The sequence below is a fragment of the Alligator mississippiensis genome, chromosome 2 (genome assembly GCF_030867095.1).
Source record: "Alligator mississippiensis isolate rAllMis1 chromosome 2, rAllMis1, whole genome shotgun sequence".
In the NCBI taxonomy this organism is placed as follows: Eukaryota; Metazoa; Chordata; order Crocodylia; family Alligatoridae; genus Alligator; species Alligator mississippiensis.
Genome location: NC_081825.1, coordinates 247,475,687 through 247,503,354, shown reverse-complemented (window position 1 = coordinate 247,503,354; position 27,668 = coordinate 247,475,687). Strand labels below are relative to the sequence as shown.

Below are 27,668 nucleotides of genomic sequence, written 5' to 3'. Positions count from 1 at the left end.
AAAGACAAAACACCCCATTTCACTAAAGTCAGTGAAAGAAACTTTAATTTAGCATAAACATAATTTACATCTAGTTTAAGTCTATTTTATACTGCCAGACCAATGTAAGTAGGTTTTAGTAAAATGAAAATAAAAAAATCAAGCCTGTTCTGTGTGTCAGTAAAAATGACATCGTGGTTGAAGTTCTAATGTCAGTAAAGAATACCACTGAGTTCTTATTTCAGCAGCATTTTAAATCTTTGGATAACCTCATTCCATTCTTCTGAATAATGGTGTAGGAATCACACCCTACAGAACTGGCTTTATAATATATTTTTTTTACTGAGAAGCCAGATTGTATAATTTAACTGACTTGCACCCAATGCTTAAGATCACTAGACACAAGTTGCTAATGCTAAGTGTATCAATGGCAGTGGCAAACTTCAGATCCATGATTCAAATGAGTTAATTTTTAGTCTTCATTTTGATAATCTGTCATTTCCAATTCACAAGAGGTAATATCTATTGCACCCATCTGTACTGTTTCAAAACAAGATAATTTAGCAATGGAGCTAAGATAGCTAGGGGAAATACAGTTTCAAAAGGTGAGAAACAAAACAATTCACAGAAGGTATAAGAAAAAAATCATATGCATAAAAATTCTCAGATTTGGTTTTATTCAATAAAGCTGCTGACACAGATAGTTCACTAGTAATTACACTGGTCTTGCTGTCTTCACCAAGGAAACATAGGTACAGATAGCCTACTGTGACACTGGTGAATCTCCAGCTTATAGCCTATTCCCAGTAAAAGCAAAAGATAACCAGAGATCAAATTCTAAATTTAATTTGATTAAATGACAGACACTACAAATGGCTAGAGAAACTACTCTCCATGGTCAGACAGCAAGTGAGTGTTTCTACTACTAACCCCCCTCCCCTCCCCCCCAAGCACTTTGAACCAAACCCTCTGATGGTTTAAATCAGAGTCACTGCCTCAGTTTCCAAAAGATGAAGACCTGGTCCATTCTTATCTGGATATATTTATTGTAGGTTTGAAATACCAAGATAAAAACATGCAGATTTAAACTGAAAATCCAATGCTGACATTTATAACTGCTTTGTTTTTAAGGAATCTGAACTATGCAACTCCTAATAGATGTCTTCGGATAGTAAAGGATAGTAATGGACAAAAAAAAATTAGAAAAAAAGGTATTTTAAAATAGAAGATATTTTTTAACTGTATATGCAGACTCGTATTTCCTACTTCATAAGTTTCTACTATCAGATTGAGAAAGAACCCAGCACAGTTTTCAGACCCTAAGTTAGATTTATAGGGTTGGTATTTAGAAAACTTTCACTTACTTGTAAACTGAATAAATTTCATACTGAGTCACTGAGAAAGAATAAACATGAAGCCCCAGGATTCCGTTCTCTACACAATTATTGTTTTCATATTTCAGTGCCTACTGGGCCAGAGTGAGTCCATCTAGCTCAGTATCTTAACTTTGACAGTGGCAGGAGCAGGCACTTTACAAAAAGAATATATGAACAGGTCACAAAAAGCTTAGACTCAGGAGTCGAAGTAGATGTCATCTACCTAGACTTTAAGAAGGCCTTTAATATGGTATTACAGTCTGTTCTCGTAAATAAACTGACAGGCTGTGATGTAGATGATGTGGGTGGCAAATTGGCTTAGAGGTCACATCCAGAGAGTTGTGGTGGATGCGTCGATATCGACCTGGAAAGATGTGGGCAGTGGAGTCCAGCAAGGCTTGATCCTTGGACTGGTGCTATTCAATATCTTCATCAGTGACTTGGATGAGGGCATAGAGAGCATCCTGTCCAAGTTTGCAGATGACACCAAATTATAGGGTAAAGTTAACACATCAGAGGGTAGGGAACAGATCCAGGCAGATCTGGACAGGTTGGAAAAATGGGCAGAACAAAATAGGATGCAGTTCAGCAAAGACAAGTGCAAAGTGCTGCACCTAGGCAAAAAGAACCACCAAAATCCTTACAGCTGGGGGAGGACCTTCTCAGCAGCACAGCAGTGGAAAGGGATCTTGGAGTCACTGTTGACTCCAAGATGAACATGAATCGTGAATGTAACAAAGTGATCTGTAAAGCTAACTGCACTTTATCATGCATTAGCAGGTGCATGACAAACAGGTCCAAGGAGGTGATACTTTCCCTTTATGTGGCATTAGTAAGGCCACAGTTGGTGTACTGCATCCAGTTTTGGGTGCCACACTTTAAGAGGAATGTGGACAACTTTGAAAGAGTTCAGAGGAGGGCCACTTGTATGGTCAGAGGCCTGCAGGCAAGGCCCTACAAGGAGAGACTGAGGGACCTAGATCTCTTCAGCCTTCACAAGAGAAGACTGAGAGGTGATCTTGTGGCTGCCTATAAATTGATCAGTGGAGGGCAGCATGGAATAGGAGATGCTCTGTGTACAAGGGCACCCCCTGGAACTAGGAACAATGGCCACAAATTAACAGAGAGCAGATTTAGGTTGGACATTAGAAAACTTCACAGTAAGGCTTGCCAGAATCTGGAATGGGCTTCCAAGGGAGGTGGTGCTCTTCCCCACCCTGGGGGTCTTCAAGAGGAGACTGGACAAGCACCTAGCTGGGGTTGTCTGACCCCAGTGCTCTTTCCTGCCCAGGGCAGGTGGTCAGACTCGATGCCCTACTGAGGTCCCTTCTGACCCTAACATCTATGAATCTATAAACAAGGCATGTGTCTAGTCATCTGCCATGCTTCCCTGAGCACTCCTCCCAGTATATACTATCATTGATTTAAGGATATCAGGGGATATACATCTTTGACTCTTCCATTTAATAATTATTAATGGACCAGCCCTCCATTAATTTGTATAATGCCTTCTTGAACCTGGTTATATGACCTGCCTCTGCAATCTCCTGTGGCAATGAGTTCCACAAGTTAACATGCCCTGTATTAAAAAAGTGCTTCCTCTTGTTTGTTATACTTAATGAAGTACTTCAAATATGGTTTGGAATGTCAAGATCAAATATACAGTGGGTGAAATCTGGGGCTACTGAAGTCAATGGAAAGACTTGCATGACACAAGATTCATCATCTGAGACACTTTGGGCATGTCCAGATAACCGTGGCCATGCGGTATGTGGCGTTGCGAAGTTGTCTGTAGCACCACATACCATGCAGGCAGGTGTTCTCTGCACTGCAAGGGAGTGCTGCCCATGCATGTGCCACTCCACCTTTTTTCCCCTACAGGCTTTTCTGACCCCTGGATATCCCGCAGAAAAAAAAAAGTGGAACAATGCGCACACAGGTAGTGTATGCAACTGAAAAGAGGAGCCAGGCTGCTCGGAGCCATGCTGCAGCTGGCAGCCAGACTCCGCCCAGGAGGATAACTCCTGCTGCAGCCCCTGCAGGACCTCAGGTAAGGCTGCTGGGGCCAGTCCAGTACTGGCCCCAGACTTCCCTACTGCCCCTGGGGTAGCTTGCCGCATGCCAAAGCACACATGCCACGTGCATTCCCCAGGGACAAGCAGCTGCAGTGCAAGGTGTACCACTGCTACTTGTCCCCAGGGAACAAATGTCCATGCTCATATGGATGTGGCCTTTCAGTTTTTCTGAAAAAGAATTAGCAAACTCTTTACTGTCAACATTTTGGAGACTTCAACAACCACAGCCCTCCTTAGGTGCTATGGATGTCAGATGCTCTGAAATTATAGTGATAGGGGCATATCAGTATAAAGATGTAATTCTCTTTTGTTTGAAATTTCTCCTGAGATGCAGCACTCAATAAGGCTTAATAGGGGTGGGGATTCAAATCCTCTATACTCTCAAAAATAATGCATATAGAAAAGCAAGCAAGCTGGAAACTTCTGAAAGCCCTTTGTCAGACTTCACTGAAACCTGGGAGTTCAGTTTAAAAAATGGATCATTTTATTTTATGAAACCTGGCTTGGAATTTAAAATTAAGACAAAAATACAACAATGGACAGCTACACTGTAATGCCTTTGTTTGTAAATTAGGATCACTTTTGGCTTGATTGTGTATAGTTTTTAAACATTGCATAGATTTTGCACATGATCATTACTTTGTGTCAGTAAAGGACAAAAAATTCAGGTTGTTTGGATGCTTCAACTGATGTAAAAGATTAAAATCTCATTTTCAAAAAAAGCTGAGAATCTGCAACTGTCACTGACTTCAAAGGGAGTTACAGCACCTATGCAATATCTGGCATAAATAACATGACAACTGAATTACAACAGACCTGTGGCACAGCCAGATAAAATCTGATCTAACTTTTTGTCCCATGTTTCTAATACAATATCACCCCTTCTCTCCTGCACCTTGTATATCCTTAAACTTGCATATCTTCAAATCTTTTACTTAATTAACCTGGCATCTCCCCCCTAAAAAGATATTTCCCATAAGTTTTCTTCTGAAAAGACAGCATACATAAGAAAATTAGAACATAAAACATAATTTCAGATAAAGCTTGAGGGGGAAGGGTAAGAATTAAATCTGGTTTTATAAAGGAAAACTAGTTACAGAGCCATAACAAAAGAGAAACTGCCATCACTCCACAATAAAGCAAGTGTCAGTACTGGCAATTTTCTCTCATCCAGAAATCTAGCATATCTCCTATCTATTCAGAGGATAATTTTGAGGAATGCATTTTTTCAGAAGTCACACATATGATAAAAGCATCAACCAGGGAAAATACTATTCAGGAGTCTATTTGCTATAATAGGCAAGTTAGATTTTCCCTTTTGTATTTTGTAAGAAAGACTCATCTTCAATGTTTTCTGCTGGGATCTCCTTTAGGGAGAAGAATTGGAACAGTTTAGTACTTGGGATTTTAGTGACCTTGGAAGTCCTTGGAGGTACTCATAAAACTGAATTTAAACTTCAAAAATCATACTGAGGTGAAATATATCACAACTATGGCAATCTAATCCCAGAGAAACCACACCAGCATAGTAAATTGAATAGTCTACCTAGAATCTCTCAGTATCTATCAAAATCAAGAACCCATACTAAACATAAAAAAAGATGTTTACATAGGTAACTCTTCTTTAATGTCAAAGAAACATCACACACTTCAACTACAGCTCAGAAAGTTCACCATGCAATATCCAAAGTTCCCTTTATATGATCACATATCTGCAAAATCAAAATGCTGTGTTTCATTCTAATCAAGCTTGCCTGAAATAAATTATATAATCCTCATGGCATGTAAACTACTGATCTTCACATTTTCTCCCACACATTTCTCCTCAACTAAAGATGCAAGTGGCCAACACTGCAGTAAAAATCTTGAGAAGGTCCAAATCATTTTATTCATGTTAAATGAGGGTTACTTTTGCACAGGTGAGCACTACATCTAATTCTAATTTACAGTCTGCTTTGCAACAGGCCAGTATGAAAAAGCAGGTAAAAAAATTCCTTACTAGTTATCTGATATAAACGAATGCCCTGAGAGAGATAGCCCCATCTCTACAATCCTCCTTTCTCTATCCTGTCAAGTATGGAGTGTGGATAAAAGGGAAAGGGCCCAGCCAGAACACCTTCACTCTACCTATTCCTAATTGCCAGAAGAGCTCATTGAATCATTGGCAGCTAGCAAGACAACATTTCAGGAGTCATTATCATAGAATCATAGAGAAGTAGGTCTGGAAGGGATTTCCAGAGGTCACAGAATCATAGAAAATTAGGGTTAGAAGGGGCTTAAGAAGGTCATCTAGTCCAATCCCTGGCTCAAAGCAGGACCACCCCCAACCAGATCATTCCAGACAACTGTTTGTCTAGTCGGGTCTTAAAAACCTCCAAAGATGGAGAGTCCACAACCTCTCTGGGTAACCTGTTCCAGCATTTTACTACCCTCTTAGTGAAAAAGTTCTTTCTAATATCTAACCTAAACCTCCCTTGCTGCAACTTGAGACCACTGCTCCTTGTTCTGTCATCTGCCACCACTGAGAACACTCTAGTTCTATCATCTTTTGAACCACCCTTCAGATAGTTGAAGGCTGCTATTAAATGCCTCTCCACCCCCCCCCCCCGGTCTTATCTTTTCTAGACAAAATAAGCCCAGTTCCCTCAGCCTATCCTCATAAGTCATGTTTCCCAGCCCCCTCACCACTTTTGTTGCCCTCTGCTTGACTCTCCAATTTGTCCACACCCTTTCTGTAGTGGGGGGCCCAAAACTGAAAACAGTACTCCAGATGTGGCTTCACCAGTGCTGAATAAAGGGGAATAATCAGTTCCCTTGATCTACTGGCAACACACCTACCAATGCAGCCCAGTAGCCCATTAGCCTTCTTGGCAATAAGGACACTCTGCTGCTCATATTCAGCATATTGTTCACTGTAACCCCCAGGTCCTTTTATGCAGAGTTGCTGCCCAGCCAGTCAGCCCTCAGCCTGTATGACTGCATGAGATTGTTTTGTCCTAAGTGCAGGACCTGACACTTGTTGTTGTTGAACCTCAGGAGATTTTCGTTAGTCCAATCCTGCAATTTGTCTAAGTCGCTCTGAATCCTAGCCCTACCCTCCAGCATATCTACTACTCCCCCCAGCTTGGTGTCATCTGCAAACTTGCTGAGAGTGCACTCTATGCCATCTTCCTGGTTGTTAATGAAAATATTGAACAAAACTGGCCTCAAGAATGTCCTGGGACACTTCACTTGATACCAGCTTCCAACTAGACATCAAGCCATTGATTACTACCCTCTGAGCCCAACAATCCAGCCAGTTTTCTATCCACCTTATAGTTCTATCCACCTTACAGGTAATCTAGTCCAACCCTCTGCTTGAGGCAGGATTATCCCTATCTAGGCCATCCTATACAAATCCACTGTCTAAACTTCCAGCAAAACTATACAGTCAACCCAGACACAACACAAGACATAACACTAATCAGCCAGAGGTAAATCAGAGGACCAGTGGCCAGTATCCTGATGCTGCAAGGTTCTTAAAATACATTCAGGAGATCCCAGGAAGAGGGCCATGGCCTCTGCTACAGAGGAAGGCAAAAACCGTCAAAGTCTATACCAATATGATGATGTAAAATTCCTTCCTGACCCCAAATATGGCAATCAGTCTGACCCTCAGCAGACAGGCAAGACTCTCTAGTCAGCATTAGCACAGACTAGTCAAAATACCCAGCCATGGCCAATGTCTCTGATTAAAATGCAACAGCAGGAAGGGAAAAATTCCTTCTTGGCCCATGCAACAACCAGCAAAGGCCAGAAGCATGGGAAATACCCATAGTAGAACATAGGCATAGCTACACCTAGATCATCCCTGACCATAGCTCAACCTCTTCTTGAACACCTCCAGTGATGGAAATTCTACAACAGCCTATTCTACTGCCTTAGTGCTCTAACAGTAAAGCTTTTCCTGATACCCTATCCAAACCTATTTTGCTGCAACTTCAAGTCATTGGTCTATGTCCTCCTTTCTGCAGCAAGAGAGAAAGTTGTTTTCCTCCTTCCTTATGGCAGCTCTTCACATATTTTAAGACTGCTATCATGTCTCCTCTTAAGCACCTTTTCTGCAAGATGAACAGGCCTATTTTCTTCAACTGCTCTAACTAAATTTGGGAACTCACTTGTGTCTTAGTTGACCTCAGAAACCGATATCCACCTCCCCCCTACCCCCCGAAATTCCTTTGAAGCCCAAACCAAGTCTAGATCCATCAGACCTCAGAATCAGTAATGTAACATATCTCTACATATTAATCCTCCCCTCCCCATAATAATAGCTAGGAATTTCTAGCCAGAATTGAAATAATTTTGCAGCAGACTCCCTGTCTTATGTAGGAAGGGATCTACAACCCACAAGAGTGCTTGGCATCCAATCTCAATGTAAAGTCCAAATAGAAAGCTTTTAAACAAAAATCAAACAAGTGGCAAACAAATTTCAGTACAGAGACTGATGTAAACATACTTATTATTCAGCTAATAAATTGTCAAATGCAGTTAGAAAGCTAGCTAGCTTTTTTGAATGATTTTTTATTGCTGAGAATATTAATATAAAGCTCATCAGGCTACACTTTTGTAATAAGTACTATATCAAATATAGACACAGAGTTTGTGTATATATACTGCATTAGGTATTTAACTAAAATTGATAAGAACTTGCCATTCATTTCAATGAGAATAGTAGCCTCCAACTTAAAAAATTAACTTTGCTCTGACAAGAAACACACCACATTTCCTTTATTTTTGCTGCTGCCAGAGGGAAACTGTGGCAGGGTCCCATCTAAGCATTCTCCCTCATGACATAAATGGTCCTATAAACCTACCTCCCCTTTCCCCAAATATTTCCTGGCTCCTCAAATAACTTATTCCCAGCTCAGAGCATGGAAGTAATATTCCCAAATTCACCTTATTCCGAAGTTTTAGATTTATAGTTACCATATAGCCAGGGTGAAAGCTGCAGCCCTTTATCCTTTCCACATATCTCCTCCTGTCCTGGTCCATGTTTCACTACTACATTCCCTACAATTAAGGGATTCCACAGCATTCCTTTCTAAGGCTGAACAACAGTTCCCTCCCATTTACGAGTAATGCCCACTTGCCAGTCTCTTCCAGGGGTTCCTTGTCTGGGATCACTGAAGACTTGATTGGTTGCAGACTGCCCCCCAAAGTCAACCCATGTGTGACTTCTAGAGCAAGGGGAAGCCTGGGATGTTCCCCACTCTGAGACCCTGGCCTTTCAGTCCTTCACCTCCCTGTTCTCCATAGCCCTAACTCAAGGAACAAGCATCCGTTCTACCCCTGAAAGAGGGACTTTACCTCTTATTAAGAAGAACAATTGGAACCTGAGGGCATTTTCCTCATGCTTATAGTTGTAGAAGCAGCGAAATGCATGTCAGTGCTGAGAAAATGGCGGTGGTGTGCTTCTGAACTAAAACAGATATGGGGTGCTTTAGTTCAAAAGCGCACTGCCACCATTTTCTGCATGCAAACATGCATTTCGCTGCTTATACAATTGCGTGCGATGCAGCGCAGTGTGCATCAGCTCACATGTGGAGCAAACTTGATTAGTCGAGTGTGCTCCGAAGCAGCAGATCTTCGGTGCATCACGGGACCAAAACGTATATGTATAAATGCCCTGAAGTCCCAAGCTCTGCTTTAATACCTTTACTGGGGAAAAGACCACCTATCCAGGTGTTCTCTGCCCCGTCCTTCAAAGGATTAATCAGTTCCTGTCCCCAGTCCAGCCCACATAGCCCAGGGCATCCTCAAAATTTGTTCTACTGTGTTCTTTCTGGTCTTTTCCAACTGTTGAGCCCCCAAGCTTCTTTGCTGGTCTCTTATCTCCAGACTTTCTCCTCAGACTGTCCCAAACAGGAGATGAAACCTTCTTGCCTTCTTCCTCATTTCTCCAGCGCTATGGTCACCTCATTCAACTTTCCTCCAGTCTCAAGGGTGTTGGCCATGTCACCTTTGTTGATATATCAACAAAGCTATTCAGGACTCAGTTGATGCTAGAAGTCCATCTAGTCTCCTCCCACAAATAGGCATATCTCTTGCTTCACAGTCTCCACATTTACTACCTTTATGGATAAAGTGAGGCACACAACAGAAATATTACAATAACACCCATAATATAGCACACCCTGTCCTTATGAGGGCTCTACCATCTACCAGTATTTAGAATCCAGATCCACTTTGCAAAAACTCTCTTTTCTCCCCAGACTCAATTAATGGTTGGATCTTATTCTAGTCAGGAGGTAACTCCTTAACATTTATCCCTATTTCACAGCTGCTGCTCCTTTAAACTCCAATTTCCTTGATGGAACTGCAGAACACAGTTGGCCAGCTCTAAGCCCTTTTCCTCCTTAAAAGAGACAGATAATTCTGATATAAAATAATGAGACTGTAGCAACAAAACCCCAAGAACATCCAATTAATCTATAATTTGACCTTCCTCAAGAAGACCAATGAAATGATATAGAAGCAAAACTTATACACCTTTACTAAGGTCCACTTACTTGACTAAAAACAGGAACAGCAGTCAAAGTGTTTCACTTGGAAACACTCTGGCAAAGCTATTTAACACACTGTGCAGAGGACTTGCATCAAAATGGAGGAATTTCCCATATCCTTCTACACAGATTTTAACAATTTATGGCAAAGAAGTAAGTTACTCAGTGTAGATTAGATGGATTCAAGCAATGTTTACATTCATGAACATCCCCTTAGTAATTGAAGGAAAATGTTTAGCATTGTCATTCTAAGTTGCTAAAGTTAAAAAAAACGACAGAGTTAATGGAACCCACAGGCTAATGATGTGGCAGTTTATCAAATGTAGCTGTAATGAAAGATAAATATTACAGGCAATTCGCACTTCATGAAAGGATAAAAGTGTCAGTGTGTAGGTACCAGTTTTACTGCAGGCCATAATCAGCAAGTAAACGAAAGTGCAAATGTCTAAAAAGTTTACAGCCTCCTATGAAGGCCTCATCTTGTCAGATATTGATTTAGGTTTTCAGAGGACATTGCCAGTGTTAAACAAAGTGAGTGTTTGTGAACTTAGAGGACATGTTCTACTTCTGCCAACAAAAGTTGCCTCAAGCTAAATGTTAATGTGTTCCCATCATTTAAATTTAAGGAAAGGGAAGAAATAGTTTCTTACACAACTATTTTCTTCTTAAATAGAGGGCAGTCCAGAGTGAATGTTTCATATTCGCCACCTTCTCCACACATGTGGACTCCATACTTCTTAGAAAGCTGAAAAGAGAGGGAAATAGAGGCATTTAGAATAAGCATAGGTGTATTCAGATGTCTTTTGTTGAAAATACATGTACATCCAGCACTTACAGAAACTAAGTTTCTCACTAAAACTAAAAAGTGGAGCATACCCTGGACAATCCTGCCTGTATTTACAGGTTTCTCTGCACAGTGTTTTACACAAGTTGATTCATACTATTTTTAAACAATCTCCTTCTTACCATCATATTGTTTTCTAGCTAGACCATTACCATCCAGATACAAAATGATAGCCACTGCATCATAGCAGACAGGAAATGCTGCTGAAATATGATTATCTTAGGAAAGTGGCTAGAAAACTATAATAACTTTTACATGCATTCCCATATTTAGTTATGAGCTAATCATGGTTCCAATTAAGTCAACAGCAAAATGCCCATTGACCTTAATGGAATCAGGATGTCATTCTGAGAGGAAGAAACATTTATCTTTTTTTTTTCCTGGTTACACCCTTGCATTGAATGCAATTGTAAATCAATTAATGAATTTATAAAAGATTTTGCCTGCTGAGAAACTCTGATACATCACATAACAATGTAAACATGGCAGATGCCAAAGGATAATTGTCCATTTTTAATTCTAAACTTCTAAATTTTAATTTGCCCAATTTAACAATTAGCAAACCTGGGGCTGGATTCAGAGTTTCTCTCAATTAACACTTGTACAATGTGTTAATCCTATTTCTGTCTTAATACATCTGTTATGCACCCTAACCAGACAGAATTGTCTTCCAGGTTTTCAGCCACATTGCTGCTGCAAGAAGAATCACTAAACCTGTATTGCCCAAATCAGGAGGCTCTGTCCTGCTCTGAAATGTCAAGCACTAGCTGCAGATGGAAGAAGGTCCCAGCTAAATGGGGTCAGAGAAAGAACCCCCAGTTCATGATGCCCCTGGATTTGCTCTCCTGCACCTATGAAATACGGAGGTGGCTTCTTCATTAAATATTTGCTAGGGCTGTTCGAAATGGCTGTATTTCAATTCAGTTTCGGATTTGGCCATTTCGGAGGACAGTGATTCGTTTCAGTGTTTCGGATCAGTCCTGTTTTGTTTCAGCTGAATATGTTTCGGAGATTAGGTCCTACTGAATCTCCTCCAAATCTGTTTCGAACGGGCTGCAAGGGAAGCTTCACAGAGCCCTATGCAGCTGGGCAGGGCTTGAGGCTGGGGGCTGCAGGGCCCCAGCGAGGAGCAGGATGGGGCCCTGGGTGGCTCATCCGGGGGGGAAGCAGGAGAAGAGGGTCCCTACCCTCTGTGCAGGTGAGGAGACCCCCACACAGATCTCTGATCCCTGTCATGCTAGGTCACGGGGCAGGGAAGCACCGCAGAGTGGAGAGCAAGCCTGATGGTCCCTGCTGTGTGATTAAGCTCCACAGGGAGCAGAGATCAGTGCCGGGGTTCTCCTCGCCATTGCTGCCGGCCCCTCACTGCCCCGGCAACATGGGCTGCACGGAGCAGGCAGTGGCAGTGAGGAGACCCTAGTGCAGATCTCTGCTCCCTGCAGAGCCAGGTCACATGACAGGGACCAGCAGAGATCCACGCTGGGGTATCCTCCCCGCCGCTGCCCACCCTGTGCAGCCCTGGATCTCTGCTCCCTGTGGAGCCAAGTCACGTGGCACAGTCCAGCACTGCCCTGCCGTGCAACCTGGCTCTGCAGGGAGCAGAGATCCATGCTGAAGTCTCCTCCCCATCGCTACCCGCCCCATGCAGCCCCGGATCTCTGCTCTCTGCAGAGCCAGGTCGCCCGACCAGCACTGCCCTGCCATGCAACCTGGTTCTGCAGGGAGCAGAGATCAATGCCAGGGTCACCTCATCACCGCTGTCCCCCCCTTCCTGCCCCATGTTGCTGGGGCAGCGCAGGGCAGGCAGCGGCAGCAAGGAGACACCTGGCGCATATCTCTGCTCCCTGCGGAGCATAATTGCATGGCAGGGCAGCAGCTTACAGCTGTTTCCCTGCAAGCCCAGTTCTGAAACACTTAAATTTTCCAAAACATTTCCAAAACGTTTCGGGGCCTCATTTCATTTCAGAGATGTTTCTGAGCCTTCCATTTCAATTCAGATTCGGTGTTTTGGGCACCAAAACAGCCTGAAACACCTCCAAAACAAAATAGCTGCTGGAATTTCAAACAGCCCTAATATTTGCCTAAAGCAGGAGTATTAAACTGACCCTGTCTCCCAGGCCAGATCTGGACCACAGTGCTCCTCACAGGATGGAGGATCTGATGGGGCCAGTAACAGAAGTAGCAGGGCAGGTGGCAAGTCAAGAAGAGCTGTGCCAGCACAGCCTTTACATGCCCCACTGCCACTGACAACCATGCTCAACAGCACCCCTCTGATTAGCTCTGGATTCTGTGTCAAGCCTCACCTGACCCTAGCCCTACTCCCTCTAGAGGCTGAAGAAAAATCTGACTTCACACATCTGGATAATATAACCTGGCTATGGCCCCAAAAACTAAAATAATATTTTGCCACAGTTTTCAGTAGGACAGAGATGTAGGATATGGGACAGGATGGCTAATAAGACTAAGCATATAGAAATGAAAGTTACTAAAACAAAACTCTAAGAATTTAATGAGCTCAAACCAGGAAGACTGGAAAATCTCCACCCTAGAAAGCTGAAAGAATTGTCACAAAATACTGAAAGCTTCACAGCAAAGATTTTATGTGCATCTATCAAATCACAGGTGGGACCATACAACTGGTAAACAGAAAATGTAGTGCTCCATATTAAGACAGACATGGCAGACTACAAAGAATTTGGCAGTACCAGGGAATGGAATTTGGTGAAGAAAGTCCTTTCACATCCCCATTCAGACCAGGCATTTCAAAACTAGAATGGAAGTCAGAGCCACAAAGCTGCTCCACAGGAGATTTGGATTACTTAATTCCCTGACCTTTTTGTTAGTTTCCAAAGGGCTACAAACAGAGCTAGAGATAGTACCAGAGTCTCTGCAAGTTTCAATGGTATCCTTATGGGGCTGTGAAGTCTCAGATTTAGACAGGCAAGAGGACGGCAGGACAGGTTTCAGTGAGAAGATCTGAATAAGGGACCTTCCACCAGGATTCAGGCAAATTTCTCCACAATGAAAGAGATGGGTCTCTATAATGAGCCAATACTGGCACCCAGATAGGTGTTTCATCCCTGGACTGGAAAGAGATCCCATGGACTTGCCTATGGGATACATCTGGGGCCTACTTTTGCACTTATTTCAGGCCCAAGATGTAAGAGATATATATAAAGATCACTTTCCAGGAACACACAATTCTCTGAAGTAATAGAGGAATCTTAGGATCATAGGAAAATAGGGATGTTATGGATATCATAAGGTCATCTAGTCCAGTCCCCTGCACAAGACAGGATCAACCCTGGCTAAATCATCCCACCTGCTCTTAAAAACTCCCAAAAATAAAGATTCCACAATTTATCTGTTCCAATGTCTGACCACCCTCATAGTCAAAGAGCTCCTCCTAGTCTCCAGGCTAAATTTCCCCTGCTGCAGCTTGAGGCCATTGCTCCTAGTCCTGTCCCCTACAGCCACAGATAAAAGACCATCTCCATTCTCTCTATAATCACCCTTCATGTATTTGAAAACTGTTATCATATCCTCCCTCAGTCTTCTCTTTCCCAGGCTAAATAAGCCTAGTTCTTTCAGTCTTTCCTCATAGGTCTAGTCTCCCAGGCCCCCAATCATTTTTGTTGCCCTGCACGGAACTCTTTCCAAACTCTTCACATCCTTCTTGATGTGTGGGCCCTAAAACCAGACACAGTACTCCAGGTGAGGCCTCATCAGTGCCGAATACAGCAGAAGAATGACTTACTTTAACTTGCAAGTGACAAACAATACAACCCAGGATGCTGTTGCCATTTTTTGCAACAAGAGCACAGAATTGGCTCATATTCAGCTTAAGGTCCACTGTAACTGTCACATCCTTCTCCGCAGCACTGCAACTGAGCCACTCATTCCCCAGTCTGTTTGCGCGTACAGTTATTCCATCCCAAGTACAGAACTTTACGCTTGTCCTCGTTGAAGCTCATGTCATTGATTGTGGGCCATTTCTCCAGTCTATCCAGGTCATTCTGGATCCTAGCCCTAGCCTCCAGAAATGCACAATTCTACCCAAATTGGCATCATCCAAGTGGTGCTAAATGTGCACTTAATCCTATCATCTAAATCATTAATCAAAAAGATGTAGAACCATACTGAATTCAGGACAGACACCTGCTGAACCAGACTTTCTACTTTCTCCTAACTAGATATTAGGCTATGAGAACTACTCCCTGAGTATGATGATCCAACCAGTTATATATCCACCTTACAGTACTTTTGTCTAATCTGCATTTCTTTTGCTTACTAATGACAAAGTAATGGGAGAGAATGTCAAAAGCCTTGCTAAAGTCAAGGTGTGTGTCGCAGGGCACCTTAGTGCCTGCTCCTAAGAGAGGAGAAACTACCAGGGAGAGAGCCCTGGCAGAACCAAGTGAGCACAGCTGTGGGTTGCTGGAGCAACTAAGGGGAGCCAGCTGCCGGTAGGGGGCAGGGCCTGGCCCTTATAAAGCCCAGGGCCGAAGCCAGGCTGGCAGTTCTCTGCCAGCAGCCGGAGAGGCAGGAGCTCCCTCGGCCGAGATATGGGAAGAAGCCTACGTCGCAAGTACAGCTCATGATAGCCCTGGAGGCTTGAGCTATGATGAGGAGTTATGGCCAGGTGGCTTGCATTTGTGTTACAGCCTAGGGGCTTGTGGTTTTGCTTTGTGTTTGTGCTATTATACCCGGAGGCTTGGGTGAGGCTGTAGGGGTTGGAGGAGGCCTCAACTATAGGGACCCCAGAGAGTGTGGGGTGCCCTAGCGCCAAGAGGGCGCATTATCCTCAATTACTTGCATGCCAGTGCGGGAGCAGCTGGCGGCGAGGAGCGCGGCCAGTGGGTCGCGGGCGCAACCCGTAGGTTGCAGACGGGGACCTAGACCCCGGATTGCGTGTGGGGGAACATAGACCCCGAAGGCGCAGCTCGCATGCCACTGCGCGAGCAGCTGGCGGCGAGGAGCGCAGCCAGTGGGTCGCGGGCGCAACCCGTAGGTTGCGGACAGGGACCGAGAACCCAGATTGCGTGTGGGGGGAACATAGCCCCCCGGCCCCAGGAAAGGGGCGGTATTACTGAGTAGCCCAGTGTGGGCACGGCGAGCCCCAGAGAAGAGGGGAGCGCCATACTGAGCAGCCCTAGAGAGCGGGGCCATACTGAGTAGCCCAGCGTGGGCGCAGCGAGCCCCCAGAGAGGGGGAACGCCCTTGTACGTTATTGAGTAGCCCAGCGTGGGCGCGGCGAGCCCCCAGAGAGGGGGAACGCCATCGTGCTTTGTTGAGTAGCCTAGTGTGGGCGCACGGGCATAGCGAGCCCGTCCGCAGGCCAGTGCGGCAATCCCCCCCCTCAGAACAAGGCAGTGCGCTGCGGTTGCCCCTGAGAAGACGGGGAGTAGCAGCGCAGGGAGCCAGAGTCAGGGAGGGTATCCGTGCGGTTGGCCCATAGGACCGGAGGCCCGCTAGAGAGTCCCGGAGCGGAACCACACCGGCAGGGGAGCCCCAGAGTGGGCTAGACGGGAGTCCCAGCAAGAGGCTGGGCACGAGACAGGGAGCCCAGAGTGGGCCACATTAGAGAGGAGGCCCGGGAAGCGGGCATATAGACCGAACAACGTCCTTTACATCTGCGAGGCTTGGGGCGTGGTATCAGGGGAGGTAGGAGCCACGCATAGCCCATAAGGCTAGGGCGCTTGGGTAGCGCCCATTGTACGGGGAGACCCACGAGGGGACCAGGAGCTGACAGGCCCGAGGAAACGCAAGGCAGCCTCCCTATTACATATTCGATCAAGACGTGGCGGGCGAGAATGGAGGGTGCCCTCGGGCCGGAGTAGCGTGGTGAGAGGGCCTCAGGGAGATCACGGCCCTCCGTGAGGACCCCGCCGTGACATTCTGGTGCATTGGCCGGGAATCGGCTGTGCACGGGGAAAGATCCCGTGACCCTGAAAAGGGAAAAGAACCTTAGGCCTATTTTACAGATCGACAGGGCAGTGAGATCGAGGGGCTTGAGAAGGAAAGCCCAGATCGGAGGAGAGACTGCTTGTCGATAGTTATAATAGGAAGGATGTTGAGTCAAGTCTGGAGCAAGGAAAAAAAAAAAAAAGGTTAACCATGGCAGGAATAGTAGCTCTAGAAGACAGGTGGCAAGAAGCCTTCGCCTGGCAGTTGCGTGTGGATGAGGCAGAGGAAAAGGCTGCCCGTCTAGAGCTGGACTTAGAGATAGTGAGAGCACAGAAGGAACAAGCCGAGGCAAAGGTGGCCGCTTAAGTGTTGCGGGTGCAACCCGGGAAGAAAGAAGGCGGTTCCAAAGAGATAAGGCGCCTGATGGCATCAGGAGCAGAAAAGACTCGAGCATTAGAACGGCTCGTGGCAGAGGAGGCCAAAAAGAGCAGACAGCGAGAGGAGCAGTTGCCAGAAATGCAGGAGGAGTTGGCTGAATGGAGGAGGAAGTCCCCAGAGCCTGATATAAGCCAGACAGGGGAACAAAAGGAAGCGAGGCAACAGCTAGAGATATCCAAGAACCTCATAGCAGCCCTCCAGGAAGAAATCCGTGACCAAGCGGAGCAAATAGAGACCATGCGTGAGAACGTAGGAATCTGGCGGGAGAGGTCTGAACAGGCGGAACGCTTGGTTGTGGAGCTTAGAGAGAAGCTGGCAGAGAGCTTTGCCCAGGCAGAAGCGGGGAAAGCAATAACAAAGGAAATAGAGAAAGTAAGAGAATATATGGCCAACCATGAGGCATTAGAAGAACAGAAGCAGTCCCTCGAAACAGAGCTAAGAGATAAAACAAAAGAGTGTGTAGAATTGCGAGCTCAAAGGCAAGAGGTGGAAAGAGAAAAGGACCACCTAGAGAAAGAGGTGCAGTCCCTGAGGACCCATGTAGAAGAGAGCACAGTCAAGGAGAGGTTAGTACAAGCAGACTTCGAGCAGCAACTGACATGGGTTGCTCAAGCACACAGAGAGAGATTGATTGCAGTAAGCTTGCAGCTGGAGAAGTATACATCTAGGATTAGCACGGAGCAACAGGAGCAGCTGCAGGAGCTGGAAGCCCTGAGGAAAAGCTTGCTAGAGACTGAGAAATGGGTAAACAGGGCACAGACCGTACACGTGAAGGTCCAAGAAGATGAGGAGCTCCATAAGAATACTGGGAGAGAAAGCTCCAAGGAGGAGACGGAACCCGAGAAATTAGAAAAGGGTACGATGATGGAGGGATCCCCTGAGACAGAAGTGGCAAGAATGGGGGAAGGAAGTATCCCCATGGTGATCAAATACCTCAAACAGGAATGGAGTCACTGGGCAAGCCAGTATACAAAAGAATTAAATGGCTTGAGGGAAAAGGTAGAGAAACTGGCCAGCGAGCACAATGCGGGGGTACCGATAGTACCAAAAGAGGGGCAACGAATGGAGGTAGATAAGGGGGATACAATACCTGTTCAAGGCAGTGAGCTGGACAGGGGGGACCGCAAAAACGGTGATCTAAGCTACCCTAGACATACGCAGGAAGGCAGACAGCTAAGACAAAAGGACCAGAGTCCAGAAATGGCAAAGGCTCTGATGGGTGATAGAGCCGATAGGGCTCCCAGAGGGCAGAGAGTGGCAGAAGCCCAGAATAAAGGGAAGGTGCAAGGGCCCAAATTGGAAAGAAGGGGCCAGAACCCCAAGGAACTTAAGGGGGGAGGAGATGGACGACTCAAGCTCCACATTAAAGAAGGAATATCTAGCCCAGCACGACCGCAGAGACCAGACCGGGTGCAAAGGGCACACCCAGTTAAGGAGGCAGAAGGGCCATCTCCACCGAAGGTAATTCGGTCGAGCGGAGATCAAGAGAGGAAGAGGAGGACATGCGTGTACATTAGCCACCTCCCAGGGCGAGTCCAGTGGTGGACTTTAAGGAGACTCATAGATATGAGGATTGGAGGGGTGGCCTATGTGACGATATATAAAGGGCCTAATGGAAGACCTACCAACCGAGGGAAGGTAGAGTTTTGGGGAGAAGAGTATGCCCAGAAGGCTTTGAGAAAACAGTGGGAGCTCTGGGGAACGCTTATGGACTGGGAAGAAGCCGTAGGAAGAGGGGACCCATTATGAGGGCCCCAAAGAAGAGAAAGTTTGGGACATAGGAGGATGGAGAGGAAAATCCATCCCAAACAATAGGAACTAACTCTCTGAGGAAGAGAGAAGCCGGCTTGGTAAAATGAGGGGGCTGTAGAAGGAAAACAAAAAGAAGATGAGCCTGAAGAGCACCCTACCAGGGTTGGCAAATGTGGGCGGGGCTACCTTTGGCAGGGTGGCTCCCAAGAAATCCCACGTGATGCGCCCCTGGGTAAAAGGCGAGGAGGAGGCGCCTTAAAACCTCCGCCGTTTGTAGGAATTACCTGCAGGTGCCAGAAGACAGGCCGAGAAGAAACCCCGAATCCGGCAATACCTGAGGAGAAGGGAAGATCTGCCTTGGTGAGTCAGGATCTCGGGGGGGGGGGGGGAGGTGTGTGTTGCAGGGCACCTTAGTGCCTGCTCCTAAGAGAGGAGAAACTGCCAGGGAGAGAGCCCTGGCAGAACCAAGTGAGCACAGCTGTGGGTTGCCGGAGCAACTAAGGGGAGCCAGCTGCCTGTAGGGGGCAGGGCCTGGCCCTTATAAAGCCCAGGGCCGAAGCCAGGCTGGCAGTTCTCTGCCAGTAGCCGGAGAGGCAGGAGCTCCCTCGGCCGAGATATGGGAAGAAGCCTACGTCGCAAGTACAGCTCATGATAGCCCTGGAGGCTTGAGCTATGATGAGGAGTTATGGCCAGGTGGCTTGCATTTGTGTTACAGCCTAGGGGCTTGTGGTTTTGCTTTGTGTTTGTGCTATTACACCCGGAGGGTTGGGTGAGGCTGTAGGGGTTGGAGGAGGCCTCAACTATAGGGACCCCAGAGAGTGTGGGGTGCCCTAGCGCCAAGAGGGCGCATTATCCTCAATTACTTGCATGCCAGTGCGGGAGCAGCTGGCGGCGAGGAGCGCGGCCAGTGGGTCGCGGGCGCAACCCGTAGGTTGCGGACGGGGACCTAGACCCTGGATTGCGTGTGGGGGAACATAGACCCCGAAGGCGTAGCTCGCACGCCACTGCGCGAGCAGCTGGCGGCGAGGAGAGCGGCCAGTGGGTCACGGGCGCAACCCGTAGGTTGCGGACGGGGACCGAGACCCCAGATTGCGTGTGGGGGGGAACATAGCCCCCCGGCCCCAGGAAAGGGGCGGTATTACTGAGTAGCCCAGTGTGGGCACAGCGAGCCCCAGAGAAGGGGGGAGCGCCATACTGAGCAGCCCTAGAGAGCGGGGCCATACTGAGTAGCCCAGCGTGGGCGCGGCGAGCCCCCAGAGAGGGGGAACGCCCTTGTATGTTATTGAGTAGCCCAGTGTGGGCGCGGCGAGCCCCAGAAAGAGGGAACGCCATCGTGCTTTGTGGAGTAGCCTAGTGTGGGCGCATGGGCATAGCGAGCCCGTCCGCAGGCCAGTGCGGCAATCCCCCCCCTCAGACCAAGGGAGGGCGCTGCGGTTGCCCCTGAGAAGACGGGGAGTAGCAGCGCAGGGAGCCAGAGTCAGGGAGGGTATCCGTGCGGTTGGCCTATAGGACCGGAGGCCCGCTAGAGAGTCCCGGAGCGGAACCACACCGGCAGGGGAGGCCCAGAGTGGGCTAGATGGGAGTCCCAGCAAGAGGCTGGGCACGAGACAGGGAGCCCAGAGTGGGCCACATTAGAGAGGAGGCCCGGGAAGCGGGCGTATAGACCGAACAATGTCCTTTACATCTGCGAGGCTTGGGGCGTGTTATCAGGGGAGGTAGGAGCCACGCATAGCCCATAAGGCTAGGGTGCTTGGGTAGCGCCCATTGTACGGGGAGACCCACGAGGGGTCTAGGAGCTGACAGGCCCGAGGAAACACAAGGCAGCCTCCCTATTACATATTCGATCAAGACGTGGCGGGCGAGAATGGAGGGTGCCCTCGGGCCGGAGTAGCGTGGTGAGAGGGCCTCAGGGAGATCACGGCCCTCCGTGAGGACCCCGCCGTGACAGTATGCCACATCTATTGTTCTTCCTCCATCCACAGAACCTATCACTTTATCATAAAAGGAAATCAGATTGGTCAGGCATGACTCACTCTTTGTGGGCACATCCCAACGAGCATACACATGCAGGGGCACATGTTTTCCACGGGACAAATAGCAGTCACACATTTGTGCAGCTGCTGTTTGTCCCTGGGCACACCCCTGCATGTGTGATCCAGCACATTACAAATTGAACTCAATGGGGTAGGAGAGGCTGGGGCCAGCACCCATGCTGGACCCAGCAACCTTACCTGGGGGCTTCCCAGGGCAGCAGTAATGCCGAACTGGCTGCTCAGAGCCTGGCTGGCAGCCAGTGTGCCTCTGGCTGGCCAGGCTCTGTTTCTGGTGGCAGATGCTGCTGCTGTGTGCACCGCATCACATTTTTTAGTGGCATTTTTTTTTAAACCAGGATCTCCCAGTGTAAAAAAAAAAAACTGCTGTGCTACAAATTAGCAGTGCTGAGAATGGGTGCATATGTGCCTTGTGTGGTTTGCAGCGCCTCAAACAATTTCTTGATCACCTTGTTCTCCTCTAGGTGTGCCCAAAAGATAACACTATGTAAACATCTTGTGTGCCCAAAAGATGTAGACATGACACTATCACAAGACTGGCATAGCTTAAATCCCAGTAAGCAGTAAGACACTGTAACAAGAGGAATACATACATAAACCCTTTAATTTCTCCACCTAAAAAATGGGGAGAGAATTCAGGAGGGGCCACAAAGGAAGGGAAGCCCCAAAAGTAGCAGTACAGCCTTGTGCAGTAACAAATAAAATGAAGAAGGACTGAAAGGTTCAAAGCACAATCTCAAATAAATTAATAAAATAAGCACCAATCTTTTTCTTATTAATTCTGGGAAAAAGAAAAAAAGCAGTAAAATGGTGGTAATCACAACAGAAAAGAAAGGCCTGAAAGGAAGGTTTGTAGGCTATAAACATAAGTGAATGGGTACTTCAATTAAGAGAAACTGAAGAGTAAGAAGTGTATATCCCATCAGCATGAAGATACACAGAAAAAAGGCTGCAGCCTAACATGTACTGTTAAGACCTGGCCTGGGCACAACTTCAAGAGATTCATACTGCACTCTCTCCATATGTAGAATGTCTACTGACTTCTTGAAGACTTTGCAGGGTCAAAGCCTAAGAAATGTGCACCACTTCTGGTAAATGTAAAGTTGCTTGACAATTTTTAAGTGTTAGTACTTTCAGATTATTGCTGCTGATCTGACTATTCAAACAAATAAGTTCTAATGCTGTCAATGCAATGTCATATGTATGTTCAGAAATTAAGAATGCTATAGCTATAAGTATAGAATACTGCATCTTGAAAAACACTGACTGTTTAAATGACTTTGGGATTATAATGGAGAATCAACCGAATAAGAACCTACCCTGTGATACTATGGCAAAAAGAGCTAATGTAATCTTGGTATGTATAAAGAGTGGGGGAAAGAGGCAATTTTACCATTTACAAATGCATTTGAGACCAATGCTGAAATGCTGCATATAATTCTGGCATCCACATTTTAAAAGGGATGTTTAAAAACTGAAGATGGTGCAGAAAGAGAATAAAAATGTTTCAAAGGCTGGAGAAAACCTCTTCAGTGACAGATGCAAGAGCTCAGTCAGTTTAGCGTACCCAAAAGATTAAGAGGGGTCTTGATTACAGAGCATATGCATTTTCATGAGGAAAAAACAGTAATATAAACATTAGAACAAACTGCAAAGAGAAGTGGCAGATTCTTCATCTTTTGATGTCTTCAAATCAAGGCTAATGCCCCACTGGGACACATGATTAAGTCAGACCAAAGTGATAGGCTTCTATGGGCCAATCTAACAATTTGAAAGGGGGGTGCAGATGTTGTGGTGCATCACCACATATAATAAAACACATTTTCTTCAGTTACAAAGAAGCTGGAAGCTTCACTAATAAGCTATGGGCCTACAGCTGTATTATTCAATTTAAGGTTGAACTAAAATACATAACTTTATTGAAATATGCACTAATATGCTATATCACTATTATCTATAAAAACACAAACACTAGATGAAAAATAATTAGAAGATGTTGTTTATTGGTCCTGTAGTCATTACAGTTAAATGTAAATCTTCAGATGCATAAAACAAAATCTAGCCTTCTTGAGTATCTTGACAGTGCCTCCAATACTTCACTGAAAGTTATTTCCACACCTGAGCTAAATTTCACCTGAGTTAACATTTCCATACCTGACAATGTTTCTAGCTAGAGGTAAAAAACAATCTGCATGGCTATGAAATATGAGCTACGTTACTAGGAGTAGCTATAGACAGCAGAATTGCATAAGTAAGAATAGCTTGAATGGTAGAACCATTGAAGACCATTAAAAAAGAAAGAGGGCCATTAACATCTGTGAGATTAAGAGTGCAGAAAGAATCAGGTAGACTATAATAAGCCACAAAGTCAAGGGACTCCTTCACTGATGTCTGGTTAGAAACGCTGCTGCTACTGTCAGACAGATGTCTTTAAACTTTGTATGGACCAGGAATCAAAAGAGAGTACAACTGCACCCTCCCTAGAGCTTCCCCTGTCAGGCTCTACAGAAGGATAAGTGGATGAAAGTATGGGCCTGTTAGATACAGCACGATAACTTAATTGTCCCTAAAGAATTTAAAAATCTTTGAAGCAATTAGCCAATGTTTTTTGTATCCAAACTGATTCTAAATTAAGGATGAGCCTCAATCAATCTTTTCTCTTTTTGATATGAAGAGGGTATTGAATCACCACTACTTTAGGATCTAATCCTGGAAAATGCCAAGATCCCCCAGTTATTTCCTTATAGACATTACAGCAACTTACTATCAGGTTAAAAATCATGGAAGATTTACAAATATTTAATCATTTTTAGCTAATGTTTTTTGTGGCTGAAATGCAACTTTATTTTTAAAAGCTTTTGGTCTCTCTGTTATATTTTCAATGAGAGCGTTTATATTGTACAAAAGCCTATTATTGGGTTATTTTTGTATTAGGTGTTTTATTTCTGCTTTGCTAGCAAAGGATTTAATGTAATATGTATTTCTGGTACCCTACAAAAACTGTAAAAGTATTGCTGAGATTAAATGCATGTCAAGCATTAGGTTTTCAGTGTTTTGTGTATATATATTACACACACACACACACACACACACACACACACAGAGGAAAATACTAAATGGTCATTTTTGGTGGCAGACTTTTCCACCTTTATTTCTGAAAAAAAAATGTCTAATAGTTGAGACAAAGATGACAACTGTCATAAAACTACATAACTGCATAACTGTTTACTTATTGTATGATAGAAAATTGAAATTGTGTTTTTTCTTAAGTACAGTTATCTTTTTAAACCCATTTTATAAAAGCATTTCCCTTTTAATGAGAATCATTTTTTATCTAAAAAAATACCCAAATGCTCACTTAATCAAGCTTTCATTTCCAAAAATTACACTCCTGACATATAAGTCAGTTTCTTCTGTCAGAAATGCAGCAAGCTTTTTATAGGACAAATCTCTCAAGAATAATTAATGTTGATACAATAAGAATGGACAACTTACAAAACAGTTTGTCAAAACCTTTTATTCTTCTTCCTGCCAAAAGCTTCTGCTGAAATGAAAACTAAACAAAGCAACCAGAAAAAAATGAAATTGAGACACAGGTTTCTGTGTCTACAGAAAAATGTTACAAAATATTCCAAAGGAACAAAAACATTTGCTTGTTTCTTTTGCTTCTTGTCCTCCACCCAGTGGTTTTGTAGCTAAAAATTTCAGCATAAAAACAAGGAAGGAATGTTTATTATATTAGTTATTTCCAACTTTGGTGACTTTATGATTAAGCATTAGTGGCAACAGTTCTTCCTGGATAACAACATCAAACACTTACGAGATGTGATGTTTTATTCCTGTCCTTGCTGTGCCCAGCTTTCAATGTCACTAGATTTTGGATCAAGCGTGGTCCTGAACTTGAAAGGTGCTGAGCATTTTCAGTTCTCACTGGCATCAATGGGAACTGAGTATATGTAGCATTTCATAATATCAAGCTCCAAATGTTCACTTCAGAAGGCAAAGAAACAAGCAATATTTTCTGAGCTGCCAGTGTGACATGAACTTGTCTTTAAATCACTTTTAAAATATTAACATTTTTCACAGAAGAGTAAATGATGATTATCTTGTTTTGCAAGCTGGATCTGACATACATGATAAATGTGATAGCTCAACAAGACAAGACTACATTTTATAATACTAGGATCTACCTTAGAGCTATAATGGGTCAGAAAATAGCCTTGCAATTTACTGTGTATTTCCAACTCGCAAAATTGTGGAACTGCTGATATGCAGCCCAATTCTAAACCTAAAACAAACACCACAATACCATATGAACAACTCCTATTCAATATGAACAGAATATTCAAGATGAAATTTAAACAAATATACAACAGTTCCTTCATTAAGGTACATGAAGTGAAGTAGGAAAGCTCAGCATCATTCTACCCTCACCATGAAATCACAGGGTAAAACAGAGCTTATCACACATTTTTTGTACTCAGGAATGGAAAAGGCCAATTCAATTATTGAGTCCACCCTGCTGCAAGGGAAAGATTTTAATTTCCAGACAGAGAATGTATTGAGTGTTCAACCTTCGATAACTTGATCTTCACCAAAAGGCCAAGAAGAAATAATCAACTTCAGATGCAATTGTTCAAACAACTATTTCTATCAGGGAGGAAAAACTTCAACCAAATATTATACCTTAATATATTTGATTTTTTTTTAAATTCTAATATAGATTAGGTATATGCCATGGATTTCTGGTGGGTTGCCAATTGAGCCTTTAGCACAGCAAGGAATGCCTCTCTTGAAATGGAAACCAGCTGCCCAAAAGAACAAATATAATCATCTCTATTTAACATAATTAATCAACACCTAGGCATTTAGAAAAAAATAATTCAAGAACTTTCCTTGTCTTAATAAAATAATATAATTATTTTACTGTGCTACTATATATATGACCTATAAAAATGACCTATGTTAAAATATGAGCCACAGAAGAACATAATTCCATTCATAACCCTAATCTTTTGCCTATAAGGTCACAAAAACTGTAAAATTAATTCAAAGTTGGTTCCACTCAGTAGTCCATTTCCTTTTAGCTAATGTCCATTTTTCAGTTACTATGGCATAAGATATCACCTCAGATTTAATATAAAGGGATAATCAATTTCTATCCCACACACAAGGTAGGATTTAAACACCCAAATTAAAGCAATCAGAATACTTGGAATTTAGATACAATGCATTTTTTCTGAACTGACCCATTCGGAATCCATTGCCCACTTCTTCATTTTAAAGTAATGGAAACAGTTACATTCATTTATTCTATTTGTTATAAAACTGTAATTCTAAACATCTAGTCAGTGAATCTATCTTTATTCAACCAGTCCACATTGGAACTAGTTCTACAAAGTCACAGCTAATGAGTCTTCTAAAAGAAAGGAAATAATTATGCCATACCCAATTTTAACACTTGTGACATAAGTAGCTTCAGCAGGCTGCACTCTCAATAGCTCAAGACTGATTATTTTTTTATGGTAGAAAAAAATATGGCTGTTTTAAGTCTTGATCTCCAACATCATTGTAATTAACATTGTGAATTAATGCTGAAATATACTGGTCATCAAAATATTTTTAATGAATCATTAATAAATGTAATCTACACATAACAATCCTGTGTAGAAACCTCTCATATATTCAGTAATGGCACTGGCCTGGTTAGTGATATTTGTGGAACTGTTAGTTGATGCAATCAACTGAACAAAAATATTCAGACTTGAATGTCAAAGGTACAAAATCTGGAGCTGGTAATATCTCAAGCAAGTGGAAAACCCTTGTAGAGAAGGAAGGGCTCCATAATAACCATAGATGAACCCCAGCTGCAGGAATCACATTAGGAATAGGCATAGAGCCTACAAGGAAAGGGAAGAAAAACAAATAGACAAAAAACTTTATTCTGTTGAAAATGTTCTGACCAGTTCTACATATACAATTGTTTTGAAATTATTTTTTTGCCAACAAAACCAAAACCTAAGATCTATTAAGAAATAAGAGATGTAGAGGTTTTAAAACCACTTCAGTGCAAGAATTATATGAAAAAAAAGAATAAAAACATGATGTGGATGACAGCAGTGGTGCAGAAGTAGCAAACTAACTTCATGATGAAGATTATCATTACTTCATTGGTTCAGCAACATCTACTAGAGGCCCAGGCTAACAAGCCTTGCTGCAGTTTCTGAAAAAGTAGCAATCTAAGCTGTCTGAAACCACTCAGAATTAAGAAATGAAGTAGCAGTCCTGGGAGAAATTAATTAGTCAGCATATTGTAGTCCACCTGTCAAAGGTGTATAATACATTCAATTTATTATATCACGTATTTAGGACTGTAGGGCTGAATTTGTTTTCCATGTGACATTATATGCATATCTATATATAAAATACATAGGCACATCATGTCACATATGCATATGTATACATACATACACATTTGAGTTTACATACTTGTTTATATAACAAGTTTGTCATCTTTCCAAAAATATTATAGGATTTTTTGTGGGTTTTTCACTTACAACTTCAAACAGAATTATCACATGCTGAGATCTAATCCTGAAAACTAAACCTTCCCGTATGTAAGCAGTCTGCTTGCCTATAGATTTCTGGAACACGACTGTCATAAGGCAGGGTTCTTTCTTGTAAATTAGAAAAACGCACAGAAG

General features: G+C 44.0%; 1 protein-coding gene across 3 annotated transcripts in view; it reads right to left on the bottom strand.

The window, feature by feature from the left end:
• DPH6 (diphthamine biosynthesis 6) overlaps window positions 1-27,668 on the bottom strand; it is a 425,610-nt gene that overhangs the window by 266,883 nt on the left and 131,059 nt on the right. For all 3 annotated transcript variants that reach the window (XM_019496211.2, XM_019496209.2, XM_059723009.1), the window contains exon 7: window positions 10,623-10,717. In XM_019496211.2, coding sequence (XP_019351756.1) covers window positions 10,623-10,717 — 95 coding nt within the window. The remainder of the gene's footprint in view (window positions 1-10,622; window positions 10,718-27,668) is intronic.